The 27282-nt window shown below is 40.2% G+C and overlaps 2 protein-coding genes across 4 annotated transcripts in view; one reads left to right on the forward strand and one right to left on the reverse strand.

Annotated features, from left to right (window-relative positions):
* The first annotated feature begins 600 nt into the window (after positions 1-600).
* Positions 601-4507, forward strand: cyp1b1 (cytochrome P450, family 1, subfamily B, polypeptide 1). Its single transcript, XM_073481261.1, has 2 exons — positions 601-1634; positions 2531-4507. Exons 1-2 carry the CDS (start codon positions 601-603, stop codon positions 3117-3119), a joined length of 1623 nt encoding a protein of 540 aa, XP_073337362.1. The 3' UTR covers positions 3120-4507.
* A 5123-nt stretch (positions 4508-9630) lies between these two features.
* Positions 9631-27282, reverse strand: part of rmdn2 (regulator of microtubule dynamics 2) — a 35030-nt gene continuing 17378 nt past the window's right edge. For 2 of the 3 annotated variants that reach the window (XM_073481980.1, XM_073481982.1), the window contains exons 6-11: positions 16967-17042; positions 16319-16396; positions 14094-14192; positions 13004-13057; positions 12781-12861; positions 9631-11951 (exon numbers count right to left, since the gene is read on the reverse strand). In XM_073481980.1, the coding sequence (XP_073338081.1) occupies positions 11898-11951; positions 12781-12861; positions 13004-13057; positions 14094-14192; positions 16319-16396; positions 16967-17042 (442 nt within the window). In that variant the 3' untranslated portion in view covers positions 9631-11897. The remainder of the gene's footprint in view (positions 11952-12780; positions 12862-13003; positions 13058-14093; positions 14193-16318; positions 16397-16966; positions 17043-27282) is intronic. The other variant, XM_073481981.1, reaches the window with a different exon arrangement.

Here is a 27282-nt window from a genome sequence, read left to right on the forward strand (position 1 = left end):
GAGAGAGAGAGAGAGAGAGAGGTGACACCCTTTGCAACAAACCTGCCCACTGTAACAAAGCTCGGGCACACAGACACACACACACGCACGCACGCACATGCACGCACGCACGCACGCACACACACACACACACACACACACACACACACAGACGCTGACGGGCCGTGATGCTGTTCGGGGATAAATGACTTCAGCTGGTGCTGTAGGGCTTCAAAGCATGAGCAGGCTGCAGACAGAGAGCAGGCATCTCTCTCTCTCTCACACACACACACACACGCACACTAACACACACACACTGTCTGTGGATGCTCAACAGGCTGCACACTGTGTCAATGGTTGTTTATGTCCGGCTGCTGTGGTAGATGGTGGATGTTTTGTGTAGGGAAGATTGTTTCAGATTAATAATCAGAATATGTGTGATGGAGAAAATGCAGCCTTCTCATTCAGTTCATGGAGAAACAAGTTTGGGATTTAAAGTTTTCTCTTTTTTTCCATGATCCAAGGACATAACCAGGTATTTAATCAGCAGAATTGATTTTTCACACTTGATTTCACAGCCTACACTCACTACTGTCACATATATTTGAAACTTGAATTAATATGTTGATGTTAATGTCAGTCCCCTGCAGGATCCCCATCATGGATGTCACACTGAAGTGGATTAGCCCAGCGATTTCCAGAGCTCTGTTAGTGGCCTGTGTGACTCTGCTGCTGTCCCTCCACCTGTGGCGCTGGCTCCGGCAGCGGTCCACCGGCTGCCCGCCTGGTCCCATCGCCTGGCCGATCATCGGGAACGCTGTGCAAGTCGGCAGCACACCGCACTTGTATTTTACGCGCATGGCGCAGAAATACGGCAACGTGTTCCAGATCAAACTGGGCTCTCGGATCGTGGTGGTGCTGAACGGGGACTCCATCAAACAGGCGCTCGTCAAGCAGGGGCTTGACTTTGCCGGCAGACCGGACTTCACCTCCTTCAAGTACGTCTCCAACGGGGACAGCCTCGTGTTTAACACCATCACGGACTGGTGGAAAATGCACCGCAAAGTGGCTCAGTCCACCGTCCGCATGTTCTCCACGATCAACCTGCAGACCAAAAAGTCATTTGAGCGACACGTCGTCTGTGAGTTCAGAGAGCTGATGCAGCTGTTCCTGAGGAAATCTAAGACGGAGCACTACTTCCAGCCCCTGACTTATCTGGTGGTGTCCACGGCCAACATTATGAGCGCCGTGTGCTTTGGGAAGAGGTACTCCTATGAGGACGAGGAGTTTCGGCAGGTGGTGGGCAGGAACGACCAGTTCACCCAGACGGTGGGCGCAGGGAGCATAGTGGACGTGATGCCCTGGCTCCAGTACTTCCCAAACCCCATCAGAACCATATTTGATAACTTCAAGAAGCTCAACCTGGAGTTTGGCACGTTCATTCGAGATAAAGTTATCCAACACAGAAAGACAATCCAGTCGAGCACCATCAGGGATATGACGGATGCTTTCATAGTGGCGCTGGACCAGCAGAGCGAAAAAACAGGACTTGCTTTAGGGAAGGACTATGTGACCCCCACTGTTGGGGATGTGTTTGGAGCGAGCCAAGACACACTGTCAACTTCACTGCAGTGGATCATCCTCATACTCGTCAAGTAAGCCACTTCTCCTCTCTTTTACACACATAAAGGAAAGTAAATTATGACAGGAAATAACACCAGATAATAAATCAGTGTTGGCCCCCATCCTGCTGCCAAAACTGCACAGACTTGAGGAAGTTCAGTAGCATTGGTGTTATGTAACAGTGTAAGTGGGGGAACTGAGATGCAGGCAGGTACTGGCAGCATATAATAAAGAGCTGAAAGGACACACCAATATAAAAGAAAGAAGTGTCCTGTCAGCAATTTACAGGAAAAGAAGTAAAAAATTCAAACCTTACTTGACTGTTTAATCCAACCGCTGCCTGATACCTTGATCAGTTACAGGGAGGTGTCACACAGCACCCCGAGACACTATTTTTCAAAAGAAAAACATCCTTGAATTGCCAAAATAGAAAAATAAGGAGAGAGGGTCAGAACTTCTCTGACAAACGCGTTCAATAACATCTGTTTTTAAGGCAAATTGTGTGTTTGGAACAGGCAATGTAAAAATAAATAAATAAAAAGAAATAAACAAACTCAGAATTTTAATATATACAATATTAATGAGGTAATAATACAAACTCAGAAATATTTATTTGTTTACTAACTGAGTAAACAAGCTGTTCTCAGAGGAAAATAAGGTCACCAGAACACTGTTTGAAGCTAGAAAGGTGGCAGGGTCCACCAAATATAAACATATATAAAATAACACATTATGAAATTGTGTTGTTCTATATAAGGTCAGTTTGTTTATTCAGTTTATTAAGTCATGAAAATGAAGAGTTTTTCTTATTTAGTTTGTTTAGGCATAAAAAAAATCAGTCAATGAAGATCCTTTTCTCTTCTGATTAAAATGTCTGAGAAACTAATGGGACTAGTCACCTAAACGCTGGTTTCACCTGTTAATGCAGGTTTCCTGAGATGCAGGTGCGTCTCCAGCAGGAGGTGGACAAGGTGGTGGACCGCAGCCGGCTCCCCTGCATCGAGGACCAGCTGCAGCTGCCTTACGTCATGGCCTTCATCTACGAGGTGATGCGCTACACGAGCTTTGTGCCGCTCACCATCCCCCACTCCACCACTATCGACACCTCCATCATGGGCTACACCATCCCAAAGAACACGGTCATCTTCATCAACCAGTGGTCCATCAACCACGACCCAGACATGTGGTCCAACCCAGAGACCTTTGACCCTGATCGTTTCATAGACCAGGACGGACTGCTGAACAAGGACCTGACCAGCAGTGTGCTCATCTTCTCACTGGGCAAGCGACGGTGCATCGGTGAAGAGCTGTCCAAGCTGCAGCTGTTCCTCTTCACCGCGCTGCTCGCCCACCAGTGCCACATCACTTCAGACCCAGCAAGGCCGCCCAAACTGGACTACAGCTATGGTCTGACTCTGAAGCCTCACAGCTTCTACATAGCATTGTCTCTACGTGAAGATATGAAGCTGCTGGATGCGGCTTCAAGTGAGGACGTTGGGCCGACATCAGACTCATGAACAAAAACATAAATCAAAACTGTAACAAGCAAAGAAAATGAAGGCGGAAACACAAAACGACTTATGAACTGAAGCTCACGTTTGTTGGCTGAAAACTGTATTTATAAGCTGAAATCTCAGGCTATCACTTATCACTGATTACTGACTCATTTTTAAGTGTTACATTGCCAGGCTGGAGCAGATGTGGTGTCTGTTTCACAGGGCATCTCACATGACCAGCGGTTCACCTCGGATGAATCGGGTCTCCTACAAACACAATCGGACACACTACTTTATGATTTATGTCGATGTCAGCTACACATCACTGGAGATCAGCTTCAACCGGACCTCAGTACAGGCAACATTGTGGTTGCGGGAGTTTTGAACAGCTGCTGTAACACACCATTGTAATTTTAGTGTGAATACCATTGCTTAAAGAATGTATTGAAAGAAACAATCAAGCTTACAGCGACATCATAGTGCATCTTTTCTATTAACATTGTTGGTATCAGACATAAAACATTGCATTTCAAAATGTCCGCTTTTCAGGAATCCCCTTAAAACTTATTTTGTTTTATTAATGTTAAAACTGCAAACACACAAAACGTGATATTTAAAGGGGCTATATGTAAAAATTCTAGTTGAAAAAAATCAACGAAAATGACCAATAGAATGTGAATAAATAGCAGTTTTGATGTTATGATGTCTATGTATTTAGTTGAAGAGATAAGTTAGCATGCTAAACAGCTATCATCAGCCCAGTCCTAGTGGTGTAAACACTAACACTCCCCTTGTATCCGGTCCAAACCGCTAGCTGCACGGCTAATTGAGCTAACTAGCTAAAGGCAGCTCCAATTAGCAGTAACTCTGGTGATATGCTGCCCCTGATTTGTTTTGAGTATGAATTTGACAGTTGGACAATTCTTACATATTGTACCTTTAAAGGTAAACAATCAAAGCAGGAGATTTTTATGTGACAAAAGTAATATCAGAGTCCGGACTGATGCAGTGACTCTGCACGAAGATGTAAATAAGCTCCATCAGCCCTTCATGCTTACTGTCTACTAAAACAAAATGTTCAGTACTAACATATAGTTTGTGATGTGTAGTGTAAAAGCTTAGTTACTCAGGAACAAGGCCTGTGATATGCCAAATATTATCAGGAAGCTTTTAAAAGTCATCTAACATATTCTAAAACCTACTATAGACGCTGTTTGAACGTACGAGGCAAAGGAGCGTACAGGGTACACCAAACAGACCTGCTGCATGCACTGTTTGTGTCTGTGAACTGCTGTCCCATGCATGTATGAAAAGAATAATATTAGATCAGTGTTATTTAGCCATCTCTCTCTCTCTCTCTCTTTTTTTTGTTTGATATTGAATGTTGTGCAATGCTGCTCTGTGGAAAACCTTGGTAACACTTTATAATAACAATCATTAATAAATGGTAAATGTATGGTTAATTAAACATTAGTTAATAGTTACAATGAAATGCTTTTTAAACCATTTATTAGGCAATTGTTAATTGTATAGTTCATGTTTAGAATACCTTGTAAATGTCAGTAGTTCCTCTAAAAACATTAGAGGAAGGCCACTGATGTTTATAAACCTTTACAATTGCTTAATAAATGGTTTATAAAGCATTTAATTGTTTGTCAACAGTGAAATAGCTAATATAACTAATATTTAATTAACTATACATTCACTATTTATTTATGACTGTTATTATAAAGTTTTACCAAAACCTTTCACTCTGTCATTTAATTTAATTTAATTCCTCAAGATGCCAGTAACCCAGTTATTTCTTCTTCATGTTGTTTTATTTACAGAAATATTCATGCTGTCAAATAAGAGTTGGGACACTGGGGGTGATGTTATTTCTGTAGACTCATCTAATTGCTGTCTCAGCATGGGGGACTAATGCACTGACTGTAAAGTCTTGGATTTGAGCATTTGTTGACTTCCTGCTGAAGCAATTTGGAGTAATTCAGGTTAATCTTTGAAATAACGGACGACTTTAAACATGTGTTAACAGACCTGGTATAAATTATTTGTATGGCTTAGTAACATTACAATTTATCCATCAATGGAGACCTTTTATGATGGTTTATGACACATTTATGGCTGATAAAATGTCAACTTCCACATATTAGTCTTGTCATATATTACATACATATCATGTGACATATTTGGTGTAAAGTGCAGGAGAAGAAGAAAAAACACTTTATAACAACCATCATTAATAAATGTGATTTTTATTGTTAATTAAACTTCAGTTAATGGTTATTTAACTGGTAACAAACAATGAAATGCTTTATAAACCATTTAGTAACCAATTTTATAAAGTATTATAAACATCAGTTGCAACTTTACAATAAACAAATGCTTATTAAATGCTTTATAAAAAAACTTTTTGTTTGTTAATAGTGAAATAACTATTAACTAAGGTTTAATTAACTATAAATTTACCATTTATCAGTGATGGTTGTAATGAATTGTTACTAATATCAAAACTGCTAAAAAGTTCTTGTTAGCTGTTGCTAACAGTTAATATCCAGTTTAGTCAACATGACGGGTCAATAAATACCTAAAATCCAAACATTTACAGTGTCTTTACCTCATATGTGTCTAATATAGAACTATACTAAACATTAATTAAACTAAAGATATTAATTACTGCTCACTTTAGCAACACAGTACTTTTAAAGCTTTTGACTACACATACTGTAACCGCAGCTGTGATGTTGCTCTTGTGAGTATTTCTTCAATCTGCTTGCCAGAAATTGTCTGGAATGACATTATAGTTACATAATAAACGGACACTTGAACTATTCTTTTTGTTTTCACTGGTGAAGTTTTCTTTGTTGAACAATATCATTTTAATAATAACACATGTAAATTTGTTTTGGCAGCCTCCATACCTGATGCTGATTGACATTTCATACTGTCTCTGAACTCAAATGTGAACAATACCAAAAAAAAAAATGCTATGAAGTCTTGGCATGTTGCCATGTCAGGTGGGAACAAAAGGGAAGTGTTTGGGAGATCCCTTTCCCCGTGCAGCATTTTATCTCGCCCTGCCAGAACATCCTGTACTTTTTGCAGCCAGCCAGCCAACTTTTCGAGTGCGTGACAATTTCAGATAAAGCTACAGTAGATGATACTGATATGGCTCTCTCTCTCTCTCCGTGCTCCCTTCTTCCTTTTTTTCAAGCACAAAATTAAATCTCAAGACTCAGTCATGCCAGTGAAGTCATGTGTGGCAACGCTCCAAGCATAATCTTTATGAATCGGAAGGAAAACACTGAATTTGCTTTTGCACCTACTCCCCTGAAATAAGGAGCCAAACTGAGCTGACAGATCGTCAAACGCAAATGAGCTAAAACGTGCAGAGACACTCACAGAGTCACAGTTAATACGCCCGATTCAGTGTGATAATGACTTGAGTTATAATATCAGCCTTCAGGGGTCCTTGCCTTTGTTGCATTTCCCTTCTTGCATTACAGGAAGCTGCAGAAGGAAGCAAATCTTCCTAATATACAGCACAACCTGTCATATTCTGCAAAATATGGAGAAGTGTCATGCGTTGCATGATACAGTAAAGCAGGTGTATGAGTTTGGCAGACGGGCAAAAGAAGAAGGACAGCTGTGGTGGAATGAGCCTGCTGAGAAAGATGAAATATCACATGAAGTCGTCGTAAGACACATCCTATGTCATTACAGCTTAGACCTGTCAAGACTGCATTAACAAGATTAGATTGAATCTCTGTATTTAAACTTGTATCCTGCATTGACCGAGGAGCACGTACACACAAGATCCATCGCTGTAGACTGTAAGTTGTGTAACTTAGACATAGCTGAGCTTAGTCTGTGAATGGAGGGATATACAGAGATCTGAATGAATGTTAGCAAGACTGCAGAGACGTGACATTCAGAGAGTTCACTGACTGTTGAGTCCGACTGATAGCAGCTCAGGAATGAAGGAACAATCGCAGCGAAGTGCCAGCACAGGGCTCAGGTCGACACTATCTGAGCTGAATCTGAGGGACTATCAAGACCAGGTCCAGGCCGGCTGGGGTCAAGACTACTCTGCTTGAACAGGTTGAGTTCAGGTCAAGACCAGTGCATGAAGCATGAAGATATACATTACACTTTTACATCTGAGTAATCAATGTATACACACAACGTTTAGTAAAGCAGGCAGCTGTTCTACAGCCGCAGAGCATCACTGGTTCACTGTGCGTCAACTAGTTTGTGGTAATTTGATTAAAGGATAAGTAAATTTCTGTCATTATCTACTCACCCCTACGTCAGTGAAATGTGGGGTAAAGTTACGTAGTCTGTGAAACATTTCTGGAGCTTCACAGAAAAACAGCATTACAGCATTCTCCTTAACAACTGAAGTAGATGGGGACTCATTTTAAAATGGAAAAAAAACTGGAAAAAAAAGGGTACCATACAACATGTCTGGTGTAATCCAAAATCTGAAATTGATTCAAAAAGACATTCGTTATGGCCCGGTTGAGCTCATGCGCCCACTCCTGACATGGTGTGTGCTATCACTTTTAGCCTAGCAGCTAAAGTAAAGATTTTCGGCTTGAAAAAGGGTGTAAATAACATCTTTAAAGATCAATTCCGCATCTAGGGGTTTACAGAGGCTTGGATTATGCTGGACAAGCTGTATAGAGGCATTTTATGTTTTTTCCCCCACTTTTTTACATTTTAAAACAAGTCCCCATCTACTTCAGTTGTTGAGGAGATTGCTGCAACATTGTTTTGCTTTAAAAGCTCAAGAAATGTTTTGTGGATTACCAAAATTCACCTGGATGCCCATCAGCATGAGGGTGAGTAGAGAATGACAAAATTTTCGTTTTTGGTGAACTGTTGCTTTCATTTTTTATTTCAGGGTATATTTTGCTTACATTGCATGTATACCTTACATTTTTGGTAAATGAAGTTACCACAAACTACCAAATACTGTTATTTATGTATACAATGTACAGGGGTAAATCAACATTGTGTAACCATTTTACCTTAAAATATCTGAGTATAGTTGGTTAAGTTTAAAAATTACAATTTGCTAAATAACCCCAATAATTGTCTGGCACATAACCCCCAATACAATTAATTTCACACTTAACCTTTTAATTAGAGAGCTTTAGAGGTGCTGATTGGCTTTTTTTTGTTTGTTTGTTTGTTTATTTAATTTGGACGGAGCCAAGTTAGCCGTTACCCCAATTCCAGTCTTTGTGCTCTGCTAACCAGTTGCTGGCTGTGGCCTTATATTTAAAGGGTATATAAGAGTGGTATCAATCTTCTCATCTAAGCAACTTTCCCAAAAATGTCAAGCTATTCTTTTAATCCAGCTTGTTTGGAAACACATCAAGTGTTTGCAGCACTGAGGACCAAAAAAACCCTCTTCAGTCCGAGAGCTCCAGAGACTGACACCAAATAGAACCAACATACACAGTAGTCAGGAGAAAGAAAATCTGAAGGCTGCAGCCTCTAAATTCTTATACAAAATAGGATCCTGTCTTTCAGGACAGCATGTACAGACATCAAAATTAGATGCAATCAGAGGCAGAAACATGCATGTATGATGCCTGTGAACAGCCCCGCCCGCAGAATGGAAATGCATCAACACATAGCCATTATTGACACCATCCTTTTTGTCACTGCTGGTGGCTCCTTCACTAATGTTAGTTATGTCTTGGCTAGTTATGTTCGTGGTAATGTAATGTGAATGATATAATTTTAGGAGAAGGGGTTTTCAATACAAATCCATCTACATTTTACTAAGGCAATAAAAAGGTAAAATGATTATTTTAGTTGTTTTAAATGCACAATATGCAACTTCTGCCCTTGGGAGTTTCTTTATCAAAACAAACAGCTCTGAAAGGAGCAGCTGGGTCAAGAACAGTTCCCCCTGTTTTTCCCCTGGTTTGTGGCTCTGCCTGCAAATAAATATAAACCATCAAAAGTTTCATTCATATTAAGGAAAAACAGCTGTTCAGTGAATTCTGAAGTTGTCTCAGCTGAGGTTTTTAATAAAGTGCAGACGAGGCTACTAAAAACAGTCAAGGAAAGTTGAAGTTTTCATGACTGTATAAACAAACACCTGTGCTCGTTTGGGAGGCACCCATTAGAAGTAGTTCTACCATAGAAAAAAAAATGCTAAAACATGACTAGACTGGTGGGAGGTTGGCCTGAATCTGATCCAGTAACAAATTCCCAATTGCCCTGGCACAAACTGTACAGTCTGGAGAAAAGGGAAGGTACCTAAAAACTCCACAACCATTGAAAGTCGTGCAAGAGCCTGCTTGTTACATCTTTAGTTGGTTTTGGATTTAGATCAGTCTACTTTTTATGACCAAAATAAAATAAAATAAAAAAATACTGAACATTTTAATAATAAGTTAGAGATTACAAAACTTTACGTGAGAGTGTATTGCTCATGAACAGCAATAAAACTAACAAGCACACAAACATGCTCAGGTACTTAAACAAGCAACACAGATGACAAACTGACAAATTATACCCTGATTGCACAGATTTAATTATAAACTCCAGTACCATTAATCATTCACAACTTATATCACACTGGCTATCAGAGCAATCAGACCTCTGAGAGAATGTCTGCTACACATACTGCAGATCGACTGGGAATATACAGTGTGTATTATGATGAATCTAATCTAAATAATAGAAAATCCATCTCATGGATTTGATTATTTGAGAGGGGAAGATTATAAATCTCACTTATTTGGTACAACCAGGTGTGAAAAGGGACTTCTATCACAATTGCACAGATTTAATTATAAACTTCAGTACCATTAAGCATTCAGTGCACACGGCCTATGATACTGTACAGTATAATCTCTATGTAGTGTATCAAATATGATATTAAGGGAGGAGGGATATTGTATTTGTTTTGGCATTGAAAAGAAATAATCAAATACATTCGCAGTGCTGGTACAAAAACCTGTAAAGTGACATAAAAACAAATCTTCTTGTTATTTTCACAATTCATGTAGCCTAAACAACATAAAATTAAATTAAACTGATCACACTGTAAATCCATAGGCTCTTCCCAAACAAATCTCAAGAGTAAACAAAACTAAACGCTCACAGTTTCGTTCGATATGCATGTCAGAAAAGCATCACACTTAACAAGAATGAGTGGAAACATTAACACGTGTAATATAATTAGGAATGCAGGAGACAGTAATAAAATGAAACATTTAAAGATTTCTTCAGTGTGATCAAATCACATTTTAGTGTCATTATAGTAACCTGGAATACAATCGTGTGCCCCATCACATCATGCCAAAGCTCTGCCGTATTCATTATAGTTTTACTAGATGGCTGTCGGTCCAACAAGAGAAACACAGATGATGAAAATCCACAACTTGCTCTCCAGATTCCCAGTCAATGACTCCATTTACATGCACACCAGTAAGGTCATTTTTAAACACCTCAATATAACTGTGTTATTAGAACCGCAGTGAACTGATGAGGCCTAATGATGATGATCTTTTTTTTATGTCTTTATGATGAAAAATTGGGTGGAATGTTTTTTTACGTGAACTGAAACCTGACCAAAACCTTAATTGAACCATAACCAGGATAATTAAGTGTAGTATATATAAAGTGTAACGGGACCCTTCTGTAAATATTAAAACCCTTTTTTAACTTGGCATGCTTCAGATGCCTCTCCACTTTCTCTGACATTGGAAAAGTTCTTAATAAAACAGACGTCTGAATAAAACTGACTTCAGATTGAAAAACAATTTAAGACCAATAAAATCTAAGGGAGACAGAGCTCCATATAAATGTTCAAAAAGGACAATTAAAAAGGGGTCTTTGCTCCAAAACACTACGTGTCTACTACGTCTTCATGTTGGATCATTAGATTAACTGCAGTTATACTGGAGTGACATTACTGTCACAGGAGCGGAACAGAGGAGGTAAATAATGATCGTCTGCAATGGATAGACGCCAAAGTCAACAATCAGATGTCATAAAAGACATCATAAAAGATCATTTGTGCGTGTCAACCACATGATTAACTTTTACAAAGTCTGCATTTAAATGTAGTCAGAGAGCACTGACACTGTTTTGAATGGCGGCAGAGTGAAGAGGGCAGGAGTTCGTCCAGTGGTCACGGCATTCCAAGATCTTTGTTTGGGTGCACCATTGTCTGATGTGCTTTTGTGGGAGACGCAACAAAAAAAAAAAAACAGGACGGAACAGGATGGAACAGCAAGTCCTGTGGGTCACTCTGCCAAAAAGTGACAAGTCTTTGTTGTCAAGGAAACCTGGTATCCTTGAGACTGTCGCTATCAGAGCAATCAGACCTCTGAGAGAATGTCTGCTACACACACATCAACTGGGAATATACAGTATTTATACTAACAGTCACACTGAATTTACCATAACTTATGATTAATCAAATTGCTGTAACAATTAAAATCAACAATTTAATTGATGAAGGGGAAAATAACTTATCTCACCGATTTGGTACAACCAGGTAAGAACAGTTTTCCACTATTAAAAACAACCTTACAGTTAGTAAAATACAAGTCTGAATTAAAACTACATAGAACGGCTCTGACTGTGGTAGCCGATCGCTCCCATTGATGATATAATGCCACAGCACACCTCCCTCCACTCACAGAGTGAATTAATATGATGGCCTCTCAATACACACTATATCCACACGCGCGCACACACACACACACACACGCTGTCCATAGCACATGGAAAACACATTTCCCAAATAATGTGCGACTGCTGTCGTCACATTCCAAGGGCCGGGCAGAGTATGTCCAGCTCCTTCTGTGCCTCTTCATCCTGAGGAAAAAAGGATTATTTAAAATTAAATAGTAATCAGCAGTGTATTATTTTGCCTTAACTTGGATTAAAAGGATAAATTCACCCAAAAACAATAATTCAATCATCATCTACTCCCCCCCCATACTAGTGGAAAGTCATGTTTCCATTTCCATTTCTGGAGCTTCACAGCAAAATAGCCTTGCAGCATTCTCCTAAACAACTGAAGTAGATGGGGACTTGTTTGGAAACGTAAAAAAAACGACAGAAAACAAATAAACATAAAATGGTGCTATACAGCTTGTCTGGCATTATCCAACTATCTGTAAACCCAGAGATCCCATATTGATTTGAAAAGACGCTATTTGCACCGTCTACACACAGTCGAGCTTTGGCACCCACTTCAGACAGGTGTGCGCTTTTAGCTTAGCAGCAACAGTGAAGAGTTCAGCTTTAAAAGTGTTTAAATATCGTCTTTTCAAATAAAATTAGGATTTCTGGCCTTCAGGAGAATTAGACTATGCCGGACAAGTCGTATGGAGCCATTCTATGGGTTTTTTTCCGGTTGTTTTTTAACGTTTTAAAACAAGTCCCAACGAACTTCAATTGTTTTGGAGAATGCTGCAACACTGTTTTGCTGTGAAGCTCAAGAAATGTTTTGTGGACTACACAACTTAACCCAAGTTTCCTACAGCATTAGGGTGAATAGATAATGACTGAATTTTCATTTCTTGCTGAAAATATTCTTTAACATTTTTTATTCTGGATGCATTTTATAAAGAGAGACAATAAAAGTCAGATGGAATATCCCAGTGAGATGGATATAAATACAGTTTGTGATGAGGTCTACCTCTTTGGACACAGCATTCATTGAACAAGCAGATTCACACATCTTCCTAGCGTTTTGACTCTGCCCCAGGTCTTTGTAGCACTGCCAAAGAAAAGGACAAAAACTGTTAATGGATTGTTTAGTCTCAGTATGATCCCACAGAACATTGTGTCGTAACAAGAAAACAAAACAAAAAACAAAACAAACAAAAATTTAAAATCAACTTCAAGTTTCCAGTACTGACCTTAGCTAGAAACACATAGTTGAGTTTGGAATATCCTGGTTGGATTTCCTCAACCTGGATAAAGAAAAAAGTTTTCTTTCAGCTTTTGAAGACAGTTTATTTCTGTTCATAATGCATATACCGCTATACTACTCTACTGACTCATTTACTTGCTTCTCTTTCTCCTGCAGCTGCGACAACCAAAGCAGCTCCCCTACAGTTAGCCAGTTACAGATAACCACTGATTAGAGGCTGGGACCTTTATAATCTTGCAGGATGTTTTTTGTTAAAGCTTAACAGCCACACTGGAGGTTCTCCTTCAGGTCACAAGTGACATGTTGCAACAGGGACCACTTAGATCGAATTGACGGGTGAGATACACGTAGACAAGAAGAAGAGGCATGCGCAGGAATATTGGCCAGAAGCTAAATGAATTTCTCTACTATATAAACATTTGAAATGTGGGAACACAGATTAAGCCTTTCTCAATATGGAGCGTTAGGTCTTTGAAGACTGGTACAGGAGCGACCTGGAGGCAAGTTGCTATTGAATGCTAGACAAACAAGAACAGTGCACGACATGTTTCACTATTCAGGGCAACTCAGGAGAGAACGTGCAATCAAGTAAACAGTACTAGTAGTAAATAGCTCCTATTTCTGTGTAATTATTTTCTAGTTAATTTTGTTTTGTGGACGCATTCCTAAGGCGTAAGTATGCTTCAAATAAGGTGCTTGTTTGATCGTCAAACAGCATCTGAAACTCCCTCTTTCTAACATGGGAATCAGTTGGCTACGCATGTCAATTTCTGTAACTTTCTGAAACCAAAAGTTGCACTCAATCAATGCAGCATTTGTCCAGATGTGTGGCGGTGATAAAATAGGCATGATTTAAACGTCTCTTATTCTTCAGTACCATGGTTAGCTTTGATTGACCCTCTTTGTGACAGCAGGCTGTTCACACTGAGTTTTTAATGTCGGGCAAAACGGCTACATTTTTTCACTTAAATGAGGAGACACTTGTAAGAACTAGTTCCTTTATAGCATAGTCTGGCCTTAAGGAATCACACGTTAAAAAGTACAGAGGAGAATGCCTGCAGAATGAATCACAGTACCTTTAGAAAATTCTTCAGTGCATCTTCAACTGTAGCACTTGGAGGCTCTCCAAATAATGTTGCAGCAACTTTCCTCTCGATCCATGATAACTGAGCCACCTGCAAAATAATAAGACAAATCTCAATTAGTTTAAGAGTAACTTCACACCAGGCTAAAATGCAGCGTTTACCTTCCCTCTTTCGTCAAAGTTTCAAGCCTTTTTTAGATCACTCAGGTCAGCAAAAACATTTTTCTGGGAATGTTAAATTACTCTTTAAGACATCAGAAGTAGCTGTTGGGGATACCAATGGCCATCACCAAGTTTCCAAGTTTTTTCTTGATACAAGTCCTTCCAAACAGGAAGTCCACTCGGCTTTCCAAAATAAAAACTTTTCAATGACACGAAGTGCAAATTATACTTAACTGTTAAATGTTAATCAGATTTTCTCATCAGATCTTGCTTGAGTATATTGCTGCTATCTATCAACATTAATTTAATGTAATGTAGAGGTTTTTTCTTTTTTGTATGTTAAATATGTGGTGTGTAGGATTTGAGGGATATATTGGCAGAAATGGAATATAATATTTATTATCAGAGTTTTCAATAGTGTATAATCACCTAAAACTAAGAATTGTTATGTTTTTGTTACATTGAATGAGCCTTGTACTGTATAGCTACAGAGGGAGCAGGTCCCCTCCCACTGAGTCCGCCATGTTTCTACAGCAGCCCAGACAAACCAAACACAGGCCCTAAAGAGGGCCTTCTGTGTTTTTTGCATATTAGTGGCCACCGCAGGGAAGAGTTAGAAAGAGTGTTAAAGGTGCAATATGTAAGAATTTAGTTGAAAACGTTCAAAAATGACCTAAATTTCCAACAGAATGTGAAGAAATAACAGTTAACAATGTGATATATTCTACTGAAGTTAGTGTGCTAACCACCGCCCTGCTGCTTCAAGCTCCCAGTCTGCACTGTTAGCTGCACACCTAACTGAGCTAACTAGCTAATGGCAGCTACAGTGAGCAGCAGTTAGCTGTTAATCTTGTGATATACTGCCTCCTATTTGTTTTGAGTATGAATCCGACATGATGCCAATTCTTGCATATCGCATCTTTAAGTCAGTTGCAATCTGCCACCTCAGCGCTAGATGCTACTAAATCCTACACACTGGACCTTAATAGGTAATTACTGTACGTCTCAGAGAAACCAATTGTAAAATTAAGTGTTTTAACAGCTAATGGAATCAAAGTTAATGAATTTTGTGGGTATATGTTCCCATAAGCGAGTACCCACAAAATTTCCTAGCCGGTTTGGTTACATATCGTTTTTCAATTCCAGGCCAGAAAAACACACTCTCTCGACTGTGTCATTTCCAGTATTTCCATGACCACAGGTCCCCTCGTACACTGATACTTTTCTACTGACACTTTTCACAGAAGATGATAATGGCCAGGAGAAGCCTGGGTCAAACATGTAATGTTCCTGCCTCGCACCATTCATCATAGCAACGTCTAATTGCAGGTGTAGCATTGCGTTGGCGTCATCGCAGGACCTTTCAAACAGATCCGCTGGCTGAATGCAAACAGTAGATCATTGTTGAGTATGAACACACCACAGACAGCCCATAAAACTCAATCCCTGAAAAATATCAGGTGTTGCTGCTCCACTAAATTAGCACAGTCCTGCACTCATTTTCTGGTACCAAAGGTGGAGGTGAGTATAATAAAATTTAAATCAGAGCACTCTGTAATAGCTTCCTTCCTTTAAGGCATTTAGCTTGACGACTGGCACCGAGTTACGTGATAAATAGCTCACAAAACAACAGAACATCTGTAAACCTTTAAATCTAAATGAATGTAATAATCATCAAACATTATAATCAAAAAATCAGAGGTAATTAAATGACTGACAAACGAGACATGATAGTCAAAGAAACAATCATCGGCTGCATCAAAAACAGCTGCCGGTGCTGAAAGAACATGAGGCGAATAGAAACAGGATGAAAATATCTCTCAGGTACAATCTGATTTAAAGCAAACAATGGCTGGTGTTGACCTCCTGCAGCGCTTTCTGCGAATATCGCAGAGGGGAAAACAAACCTCAGGGAAACCTAAACAGTGGGAATGAATGAGGGGAAGCCGTGGGTGGGTGGGCAACATGTCAGCCTCCATAATTTCACTGTTTGCCTATGAGAGGAGAGATGGGAGAGATATGTGTGCTGTGCAGTGTGTCGGCAGGGTCACATACAGCGTAGCACCAGCGGCCCAGCAGGTAGTAGGACATGGGGTCTTGAGGCTTCAGCTCGATGGCTTTATCCAGATGATCCTGGGAGGGGAGGCAGGCAGACAGACAGGGAGAAGATTTTCACTGTTGATTCATGACACGGCTGCTATTTCCACTGCCTTCTGTTCTGACCTGATCTGTCCTGCTTCACCAACCCACAAGTATTTCACAAACACCTCTCACACACGCGATCTCGTAGAGCGACCACACACTCCCGGCTGTCACACACCCTCCCTAGTTCTTTTCCATTCTCCCTCTCTCTGATTCAGGGTGTTTTTTTTTTTTTTCATATCTTCCCTCTTTGGCGCTCTATCTCTCCCTCGTTCACCTGTCAAGAGTTTTGAAGGTACACAGTGTTTGAGGGAAGCCGCTGACAGAAGATAAAATGCTACGTGCCGTTGTTCCACACTTCATCTTATGCAACTGGCTGGCTGTATGAGGGGCCTACTGGCCTACTTAAGATATGAGTAGCCATTCCCCTTTACTATAAGTTCATGGGAGAAGCAATGCCCAATATATATATGAAAAATGTATACATATAGATTGTGCAAACATTTCAATAGTCACATCCATTTCAGAGGACGAGAGTACTGTCGGTGTTAGACAACTTACCTTAAATATGTATCCGTTCTTTATCTTGTTCTGTACTGTGTCGTATTCTGCCATAATCCCACACATGATGGCATACCTGTGGAGAGATAATATTCTGTTGATTGGTTGTATACAGGTCACTGCTTGGGGCTCATCGATTTGGGGTTTTAATGATTTTCGCAGAGGGAAAAAAAATTGACAGATTTATTAAAACTGAAAAAGAAAACCACAAAAAAAAATGGTGTTCTGTTTTCTGCTTCATGAAGACAATTACCAGCATAACTGGCAGTTAAACTGCATCTTCTATCAGTGTCTCTTGTATCATGACTTGTAACTACTAAAATAAACACAAACGAGATTCTTTTATACAAATAGAACACAAACAGAAAGAGGAAATAATGACTTCTGATTATGCACTATTGGGATCGATATGCTTGACTTGAACACAAAGCCATTTTTTTCTGTATTTATTCTGGCAAACTGAGTGGAGCATGCATTTGCTTCACATTCATTAGAAGATTAAAGGCGGCAGTTTGCTTCAACAGAAGCGTTTGTTGGACGGTTGAACAGCATCTGACATAAGAACTTTCCAAAACCTACAATTCAACAAACACACCCACTTCATGCAGTGATTGGCCAGCCGTGCGGAGGCGATAAAGTGGCAAGGTTTGAACAACATTGCTCTCAAAAATACAATAGTTGCTCAACAATATTTTTAACAACAAAAGTGTGCACTTGTATGCCATTACTTGAATTATTTTCACCTTGTCTTTGAGTTTGGCTGTTCACAACAGGTTAAAACCTTTGCCCTATAGGCCCTGACACACCAGGTCGACTGTCGGCCATTGCTACATCAGTGAGCGTCTATGGCCATAGTTTTTGTGGTGTGTCCCACACCGTCGGCGGCTTTTCTGTCTGAATGAACATGTTAAATCTGCTGCAGAGCAGTCGGTGAGAAAAATCACTGGGATTGGCTGTTCAGCTAAGCTAATCAGTGCGCAAGAAGAGAAATGGAAAAAGAAATGGATCCATGATTTCGCCCATTTTGTCTGTTTGTCTGTAGAAGTGGGTATATAAGCTAGAGTGGTGTGAAAAAATACTGCTTTATCATTACAAAAATGTGTATAGCTGCAGTCCTGAGTCTTCCAGTTTCTCTTTTTGAATGACGTTTTCAGATTACTGCAATCAGAAAGCAGGATGTACGAGCTAGTACGACGTTGGTTTAAGTCTTTGGGGTTTGTTCAAATGCAGCTTTGCCGCCAAAACACAGGCAACGAGAGGCAACAAAACAGTCTGGCAGTTTTTTTTCCCGGACAGTTGTGGATCGTGTGTCTCATACAGGGGCACCTCAACACCTTCAATTAATCCCCCACATAGCTGATTCAGAAATTTGAACCACTGAACCACGTACTTAATAAGATTACCTCTGTCCTTACTGTGCCTCTTCCTAGTGCAGATAGACTATCAGTGGGATTCACTGGACTGAAAGCAGAATGACTTGTTGAAGAAAGTAGCAGAAGACAGGAATGACTTTCACTGTACCATTAGATCACAAAAAGACTTTAGTACCCTCAGTTTAAACTGTAGCTGTACGTTAGCTGAGAATACCCAACTGGAAGAATCAAACATTTTAAACCTTTTTCAACACCTTGGAATTAATATGAACTTTCAATGATAGCAACAGTTTGGCATAGGTGGGGAGAAGTTGGGCATTACCTTTGAGTCACACCACCTTTCTTCTGGGTCACTACCACTAAGAAACCAAAGGGGAACGGACAAACCACCAAAACTCAACCTTCTTTAGCAAGACTCCTCATTAGACATCAGCAGAGATAAGCTGCTTCACCTTATTCCCTCACTCACTAATTAATAGACAGACTTGGAGCAGTGGGCAGGTGGAGGGGAAACAAAGAGCGATTTCAGCTTCGGGATGTGTAAGTCAGCATGACGCTGTGGGTTTGGAGAGGAGAGGAGAGAGCTGATCAAAGTCTTTTCACCGCAAGGCTGCTTTAATCCTGCTGGTACTCTGTCAAACACCACAGAGCGACATAAACACCTTTTTACATGAAGGATCAGCGGGTACAGAGGTCATCTGACAGTGTCGTCTGACATGGTGGTGCTGATGGTAGGTGGAATCTGCAACTGTGCGTGTGTGTACTGAGGTGTCTGGTATGTGTGGACGGATTTTTTAACAGGGCATGATTTGGCGGTGGGCTACTGTTCTCTGTTCTGACTATTTCTTGTCTCGATTTCTGGATTGTGATCAGGGGCAGCAAGCCGACACAGATTACAACACTAGGACAAAAAAAACCAACTAATGTCAGATGTACTATATGATTAGAAGGTAATTACCAAATTACGATAAAGTAGGTACAATGACGTCAGTTAGTATGGAAGAAAGTGATTTGACTTTAGCTGACAAAGTTCCAAACATTAACTCATCAAAAAGTCCAATTAAAAAGATTATTCAGGTGGTTGTAATTGGGTGACACATCATGCAAACATCAATCTTTGTTCTAACCATCATCACTTCCAACAGCGTGTGGGCGAGGCGTAAAATTAACAATCATAAGACAAGTACTAACCACATCGCTTCTAAGTGCCCTAAATATTTGCTGGAAAGCAAACAAAGGCCGATGAATCGTGTGCAAGTGTAACCAAAAAGGTCTGTGTTTATTTTCTTAAAGTAGCGCAGGGTGCGGCCACGCTGCCGCTGGTTGGCGCCCGATGAGTGGAGAGCTCCACAACATCACAAGAGCAGAGATGCTATCTGTCTGCAGTTGTGCTGCATAGCTTCCAATGAAAACAGACTGCTGGATGTAAAGGCTTTGAGCAAATCCATCACTGGAGACTAAATATCTGCTGTGAGGAAACACAGCCAGGACACAGTCAGTTTGTGGTTGGCCGCCTCATTTTAGTTGTTCACAGTATCCAGTGGCTTCATGATCTGGATGAATGAAAATCAAAGCAACAGTGGCTAAAAGGTTATTAGTGAGGAGTGTGAACAAGTCCCATGTGGAGCTGGTGTGTTGAAGGAGCATTTAATAAAAATACACTTAAAAGCCAAGGAACCATTTGCTTGAATAAACACTTTTAGCCACACTACAAGCAACAATGTTGGTTGGTCCACCACTTTGGTGGTATTGGATGGATTGCCATGAAATGGCTTTCACAGGTTGGAGACTGCTAACTTTCGCAATCCCCTGACTCTTCCTCTAGCACCACCAGGAGGTGTACAGTTGTGGTCTGCAGTGAAATGACTCAACGACTATTGGGTGGATTATCATGAGGAATTGTAAAAACTTTCACTTTCCAATTAGGAAGTCAAAACATTCGACTATTTTGGATATTTGCTTGTTTTCAATTTCAAAGCATAAGGGTATCATACATACATATAAAACATAGAAAAACAAACATTTGCAATGAATAAACTGAAGGCAAAAAGGGCCTACACATGAACAGAACAGAAAGATGCGAGGCGGGGCAGGATGGTGTGCACAATAAAAAGACCAGAAGTGGAAAGAACTGAGGGGAAAAGCAAGCTGAGCAGATTAAAGTAGTGATCAAATGAAGCACCTTTAAAAAGCTGAAATAAGAAAAAACCTACTTGAGATGAGGTATTGTAGCCTTAGCTGGACCATATGTTTAGAGCTAACTAACAAAGGTTAACATGCTAACATGCTAAACTAAGACTGTGGTATTAGCATTGTCATTGTGAGCATGTTAGCAGACTGTCACAAGCATTTAGCTCAAAGCCTCACAGAGCTGCTAGCATGGCTGTAAACTCTAACTCTTGATAACACTATAGCTGAAATAATAGCGAGTTTAATAAAGGATTTGCCAGTCAAAGAAAAACTACTACAATGTTTTCACAATTAATGAATTAATATAATCAATATTTTTATATATTTATAAAGTAAATTGAATATATTTATGTTTTGGGCTGCTGATTGAACAAAACAAGCAATGTGCAGAAATCACTGTGGCTGTGTGAAACTGTGACAACCATTTTACTATAGTTTGGGACAAATAAATGAGAAATTATCCACAACCATCTGCAAATTAATAGCCAATGAAAATAAACTTTACTTGCAGCCTTACGCTATATGTTGATGAACATAATTAATTATGACATACTTACCTTGATTAACAAACAAGGCAACCCTACTTCCCTTCATTCCTTGCAAATTGCTCCACAAGTCATTAGTCAAGATCTCAGCTAACTGCAATCTTCTTTCACTAGTTGCACTAACCAAGTAGTCATTCCTCTCTGTCTGTGAGCATGCTGTAATATGCTGATGTGATTAAATGCAATTAATCTTAATAGTGGTGAGGTGAGAAGAGCCGACCAGAGCAGCATACCAGAGGGTAATAGTAATCTATTTGAGGTTGAGCGATGCCCAGGTGTGGGAGAAGATTGCTCAACATCCAGGCTACCGCAACACATTGTTTTACTTCCCTCTGATGGGCCAACTGGAACATTATTCAACATGTAGCAATTCTGGCAGTGTTTACCGAGAGGTACGTTGGCCCACGCTGCTCATGATTCGGCCCGCATATAACAGTGTTTTATTTGTGATTGTTCATCCTCAGCTGTGCTTCTGTCCTCTATTCAAGGATGTGCCAATAACATGTCTCCCTTCCCAAAACTGATTCCTGTACTGATCCAGTACCAGTGTGTTAAATAAGTGCTGCTGGGAAGGAGCTCGGTCTCATTTCCAACAAATATATGATGTTGTATCAGATCAGTGCATAGACTTGTGTACCTACTGATGTTGATTCCAGCATCTTAAGCTGTACTGGAGGCATTTCCGATACTAGTATCAGTATCGGGACAACCCTACTTCTATGTATAAATTCCAAAAATAAATATCTAAAAATTCAGATTTTTGTGTGTGTGTTGTTTTTGATGTTATGAAACGCATCTATTGTCATTGGGTAAAACAGCACCAGGCCTTTCAGAGGAGAGGCGGAGTGAGAGGAAGGGAGCGTATAAGGAGCTGGTATGTGGAGGTGTAGAGAGGTGTGTCAGGCCTCAGGGGCCAACGTGCTGTTGTTTATCCTTTCCTCTCTTCTCTGAAATGAAATACTATCTCTCCTTGCCTGTCTAAGGCAAGAAAAGGGAAATATCAACACGAGGAGGAAAGGTGGGCGGTGGCAACACATGACATGGGGGGAAGATGAGAGGAGGACAGAACACTTAATTGCGCAAGGTCAGTCTGTGTTTTTATCGCAGCTCAGTGAAATCCCCCACTCTACTGGGCAAAAACAAAAGGGCCTAAGTGTCAGCTGCTTGGCGGAAACAGCAGATTGATTTCAGCCTTCAAATCCAAACATAGAGAGCTCATTCAAGAAAGAGAGGGCCAGGCGGGACTCCAGGCTAAAACTTGTACAGAAACAGGAGGAGGAACTCGAGGAATTCAAGGACAACCTGTGTGAGACAATGTGTGGGGGTGTGTGAAGTGCGCTCATAGCCCATGACAGAACGAGCTGATGCTGTTTTCTCTGTGGCCGTGAATCATGTGTTCCCACAGTGATGAACCTGAGCACAGTGAGGTCTGGAGTTTACGGACATCGGGTTTCTAGGGTTACTGGGAGAAGAGCACAATGCTGCCACGGTGACACCAACAGTGGCTGCAGCAAACACAGGCGCGTGTTTGAAATTAAAGTTGTCTTTGTGGAGGTCAAAGTGACCCCATCCTCCCCCCTCCTCTGACTGGCACTGCCACAGGCTCCGTGCTTAATCCGCAGGCCTTTGTACCATCAGAGAGGCCCTATAGTCGGGGATTTACATGGGCTGAATTCACACGGTGGGATCATTGAAAACGCACCTATAAACAAAGCCAGCGATACAAGAATGCAATCACATCAGCCTGCTGAGATTATACAAATAGGCTTCACACTTGCTGTCACGAAAGCACCGTATGTAACCCAATGCGTACATACTGTGGGCTTACTCACACACATTCATACAACTACATACAAAAACATCATCTTACACTACATCCCATGTGGTCCACACATCAGCTCTCTTTTGCACACTGGTGTAATAGAAAGTTTTATGGCACACACACACCACTAGAGTGTGTGTTAAAGAATGAAACATGAGAAGAGAGAGGAGGAGGCGTCTCACTCTGACATCCACAGAGAATCAAAAAATTTAGGAGGTGACAGTGTGGAGAAGCTGATAGCGTCGATCTCAACAGTGCCTCAAGACACCTCCAGCTTCAAAGAGTCCTCCTTCACCTCTCCTGGGAAAAGTACAGAGATTTGCTGCATGACAGAGTGGGAAAGTATGCATAATCTCTTGTGAAGTGATGACTGTTACACGAACATCACATTCATTCATCACTTCAGGTCTTCAAACGGCCAGTGTGCGGGCTCAGAGAGGATGCTGCGTGTTTCTGACTGTGTGAGGCTCACAAACTGTAGCTGCACATCAACAGTTTTTAATGACTAAAAGCTTTTGGTTATTTAGTGTAATCCCTGGTTCTATGATAACAGTCTGAGATCTTTCACTACGGGCATCAACTTGAAGTTATACAGATAAAAACAAACAAAGACTGAGCTCCACAGTTTCTCAACTTGTAGTTAAATACACATTCTTGTGGATACGGACACAACAGACCTTTAAGGTCAGTTTGTTTATTCAGTCATGAAAAATTAAGAAAGTTTGTCTAGTTTGTTTAGACGTAAAGAATCAGTCGATGAAGATCTTTCTCTTCTGATTAAAATTTCTTCCCCACAACTACACAGTGCAGCTTGAAAATTACTAAACCTTTGTTACGCTTACATTAGATGTTTCCAACAATGTTAAAACCCAGAAGAATCCATGTTTTACTCAAGGTATCAGTGTGTTTCATTTGGTCGCCTGTAGCTATAACTTCAGAGAGAGAGTCACAGAGTGAGGAAGGAAGTCGATGAACAAGACTAAACATAATGTGAATAAAACTTTAAAGCATTACCCAATCCGTAAACGTTTCTGCTGAAGTCAAGTAGGGATATTTTGGCATTACACCAGTTGTTTACCAACGAAGTCAGCAACTTACTTCACACTACTTACTTCTTCTGTTTCGTTTTGATTTAGTAGTGGCAGAAATGACATTGCTACTTACTAGCCAACCTATGTGCTGATATAGATATATTTAAAGTATATTTCTAGTTAGCAGATATCGGCTTAAGCAGCTGTTGCGCAAAGAAGGCAATTACTCTTAGTATTATAGTGCGGCAGATAATACAAACCCATGACACAATAACATCATTATAATGATCATAATCGTAAGTCTTCAGGATTAACAAGGTGCCATTGTGCAGCACACCTGTAATGTGGTATGAATTACGATCACTTTGTCAGTGCTGCGGTTTATGACCGAAACTAATCACATTCTCATCAGTCTCAGTGGTACTTTCTGTTTAGCGCTGACTAGCAAACAGTGTGATCAATTATGGATTGTTATGCTTCACAGTATGCAATGACTGTGTAACTACATTAGTTGTGCCACAGGCTGGGTCCTTGCTGGGGCAAAACCCACGAAGGAGGGTCCCGACGGCCAGGCTGCACCTGCTCCCCCTCTCAAAGCAGGACACCCAATGCACAATGAATTATGTGATACTGATTAGAGCCCGGCTGATATCTGGTTGGGTGATATTATCGATCGATATTGAATCACAGATACATTGGTATTGGCCTATATGTTGATATGTGCTGACATAAAAACTTTCTTTATTATTCAGAATTATTAAATTCCTAGTGAAGTTTATTGTTTCAGTGCACTGCTGTCATTTTAGACAGTAAATTATATTGTTTAACTGTAATATATCATGCTGTCGTTTTGTTTTAAGTGTTTGACAACCACATTTGAGGGGATCATTGCCAAAATGTGTGTAAATCTGTGCATATATCGAAAATTTTTACCTCCTAATATTGAGTATCGGTCGGGCTCTAATACTAATGAGTACAAAGTATAAACTGCGTGTGTCCCTCAACACTTCATCAAAAATTTGGCAAGCTACATGAGCCTGTTAAAAAAAAATTGGTCCAAACTCAAACTAAATTGGCCCTTAAGCGGCTGTTCCTTTCACAGAGACACAGTGTATTCACCAACATCTACAACTTGCCCTGCAAGCTACAGATACAACAGAGCAGGTTTCAGAGCCTGTCCTCCTCACCCTACCTGTTAAGCTGTCAGTCAAAGATGTCTGTGTTATATGCACCAGTTCACTGTGGTTTACCAGCTACAATGTCTGAATATGAATATGAATATGAATATGTATATATATACACATATACACACATATATATGTATGTATATATATATATATATATATATATATATATATATATATATATATATATATATATATATATATATATATATATATATATACATATATATAATATACTATAATAATATACTTGCACATTAATTTGCTGTGATTTGACACTGTAATTGGAGATTTGTAAAACTGGTTTACAACAACAGCGTTTGAGTGTCGTGTAACTTTGATTTAAAGGTTTAAGTAAACATCCAATTATACCTGCCTTGCTAGGACTGTAGCCAGCTTTGTGGTAATGCACCATGAAGACTGAGAATGAATCAGCAGTGCAGGTCTTGTTTTGGTAACACCAATACTGACGATATATAAACACATTTGATTAGGTGTGTAAAAATTGACACATTAAAACAATTGTTTTGTTAGTTACAGTGCATCCGACAGCAGGTCTCTTCATGCAGGGACAGATCAGGACACTGTGGTCTCATTTTTTATTGTCTCATCAAGCTGGAAGATTGAGAAGAGTGAAAGCTCTGCACTTACAGTACACAGCATACAGTAGTTATAGTATGTGTGGGTGTTAAATCGTATCGGCATATATTTTTGATACTACAATAATTTTTTGTTGGGCCAATTATTTATTAAAATGCTCTTGCGTGCACATTTCAGTTGTGCAGGCTTTATTTTTATTTTTGTAGATCTAGAAAAGCTGTTACATAAATTCATTTAAACCCTTTCCAAACTCTACATAATTAAAATTAGGGTAGATGGCAAAGCAAAGTAAAAAAAAAAAAGCCATCTATTCACTTGGGCGATGCAAAGTAGTCTCAGTTAATGCAGTAATTTCAGTGGCAGAGCAGGAAGTGACTGGCAGTGCGTCTAAACATCTGCCAAATTGTGACAAGCTGGGCGGGATTCAGGAAAACAGGTGACAAGTTTTCTCACGGCATCGGTACACTAAGTAAACAGTTACCTCAGACATAAACTTCCTTGCAGCACTGCCTGGCTCCGTCCCAGTCCCTGCCTCCTCCCTTCTCAAAGTGTGGCTTTACCTACTTTGCCCTGTCCATTCAATTTAGACAGCATTTCTGCTCGGTTTAAGAATCTTACAAATTCCATTAGTGGATATAGGATTAGGCATTAAGCTTTTTTAAAGCTGTTGCTCTTAATTAACTAAACAAACACGGCCTTCTATTTCACTTGACGTCTCGAGTGCTGTGGTATGTGCATGAGCTAATGCTAATTATTCCCTAACGAAGAGAGCAAACAGGGCTGCTGGCTCGAGCAGGTTGTTTGGGTCTGTTTTCCATGAGAAAACTTCATACGCGTGTCTACTGAGTAACCACATGATCTCAATTACACAGGACACTCATTTAGGGAATGCAATAAAGGGTAACAAATATGTACACTGGGGAAACTATAAGCATTTGCAGTTTACTGTATGGAATACATATATGCTCAGTGCTGAACATGACTCAAAAAGAGTTCAATAAAAGGGGCTTTGTAAAGTTTTATTGTAGCTGCATCTGAAGCAGATGTTACAGTTGTTTCTTAACCCCCAGAAGTTGCAAGCTGATCTCCGAGCTGCATCTGGTGCAATCTTCATCTCTCTATTCCAGCCATGGATTCCATGTATGATCAGCAGTCAAGTTTTGACATGAGCAGTGTTTCAGATGAGGAATGCACCACTGGGGCCTGCACAAATACAAACGGGACTCGTGCCATCAAGCCCACTATGAACAACTAATTAAAAGCAAGGGGATTTTTCCCTGAGTCACAGAGCAGCCAGGGAGGTATACACGGGGAGAGGAGGCTCGCCTGATTTCCTTTGTCTGAGAATGACCTACATCGGAAAAAATCCCCTTAACTGAAGGACCAATCAGAGAGAGAATTATGAGCCATTTTGAAATGTCCACTAGAATCAGATCGATGCAACAAAAACACCATGAAGATTTGTGTTTGTAAATTCTGGGGAAAAAGTCAGACAATAAACCACAGCCACAAGAACACAGTAATGCAGACAAATGTTATGAGTTGGACGACAATGCCTTGGCACCATATGT

Source organism: Pagrus major, chromosome 15 (assembly GCF_040436345.1).
Source record: "Pagrus major chromosome 15, Pma_NU_1.0".
Classification (NCBI taxonomy): domain Eukaryota; kingdom Metazoa; phylum Chordata; class Actinopteri; order Spariformes; family Sparidae; genus Pagrus; species Pagrus major.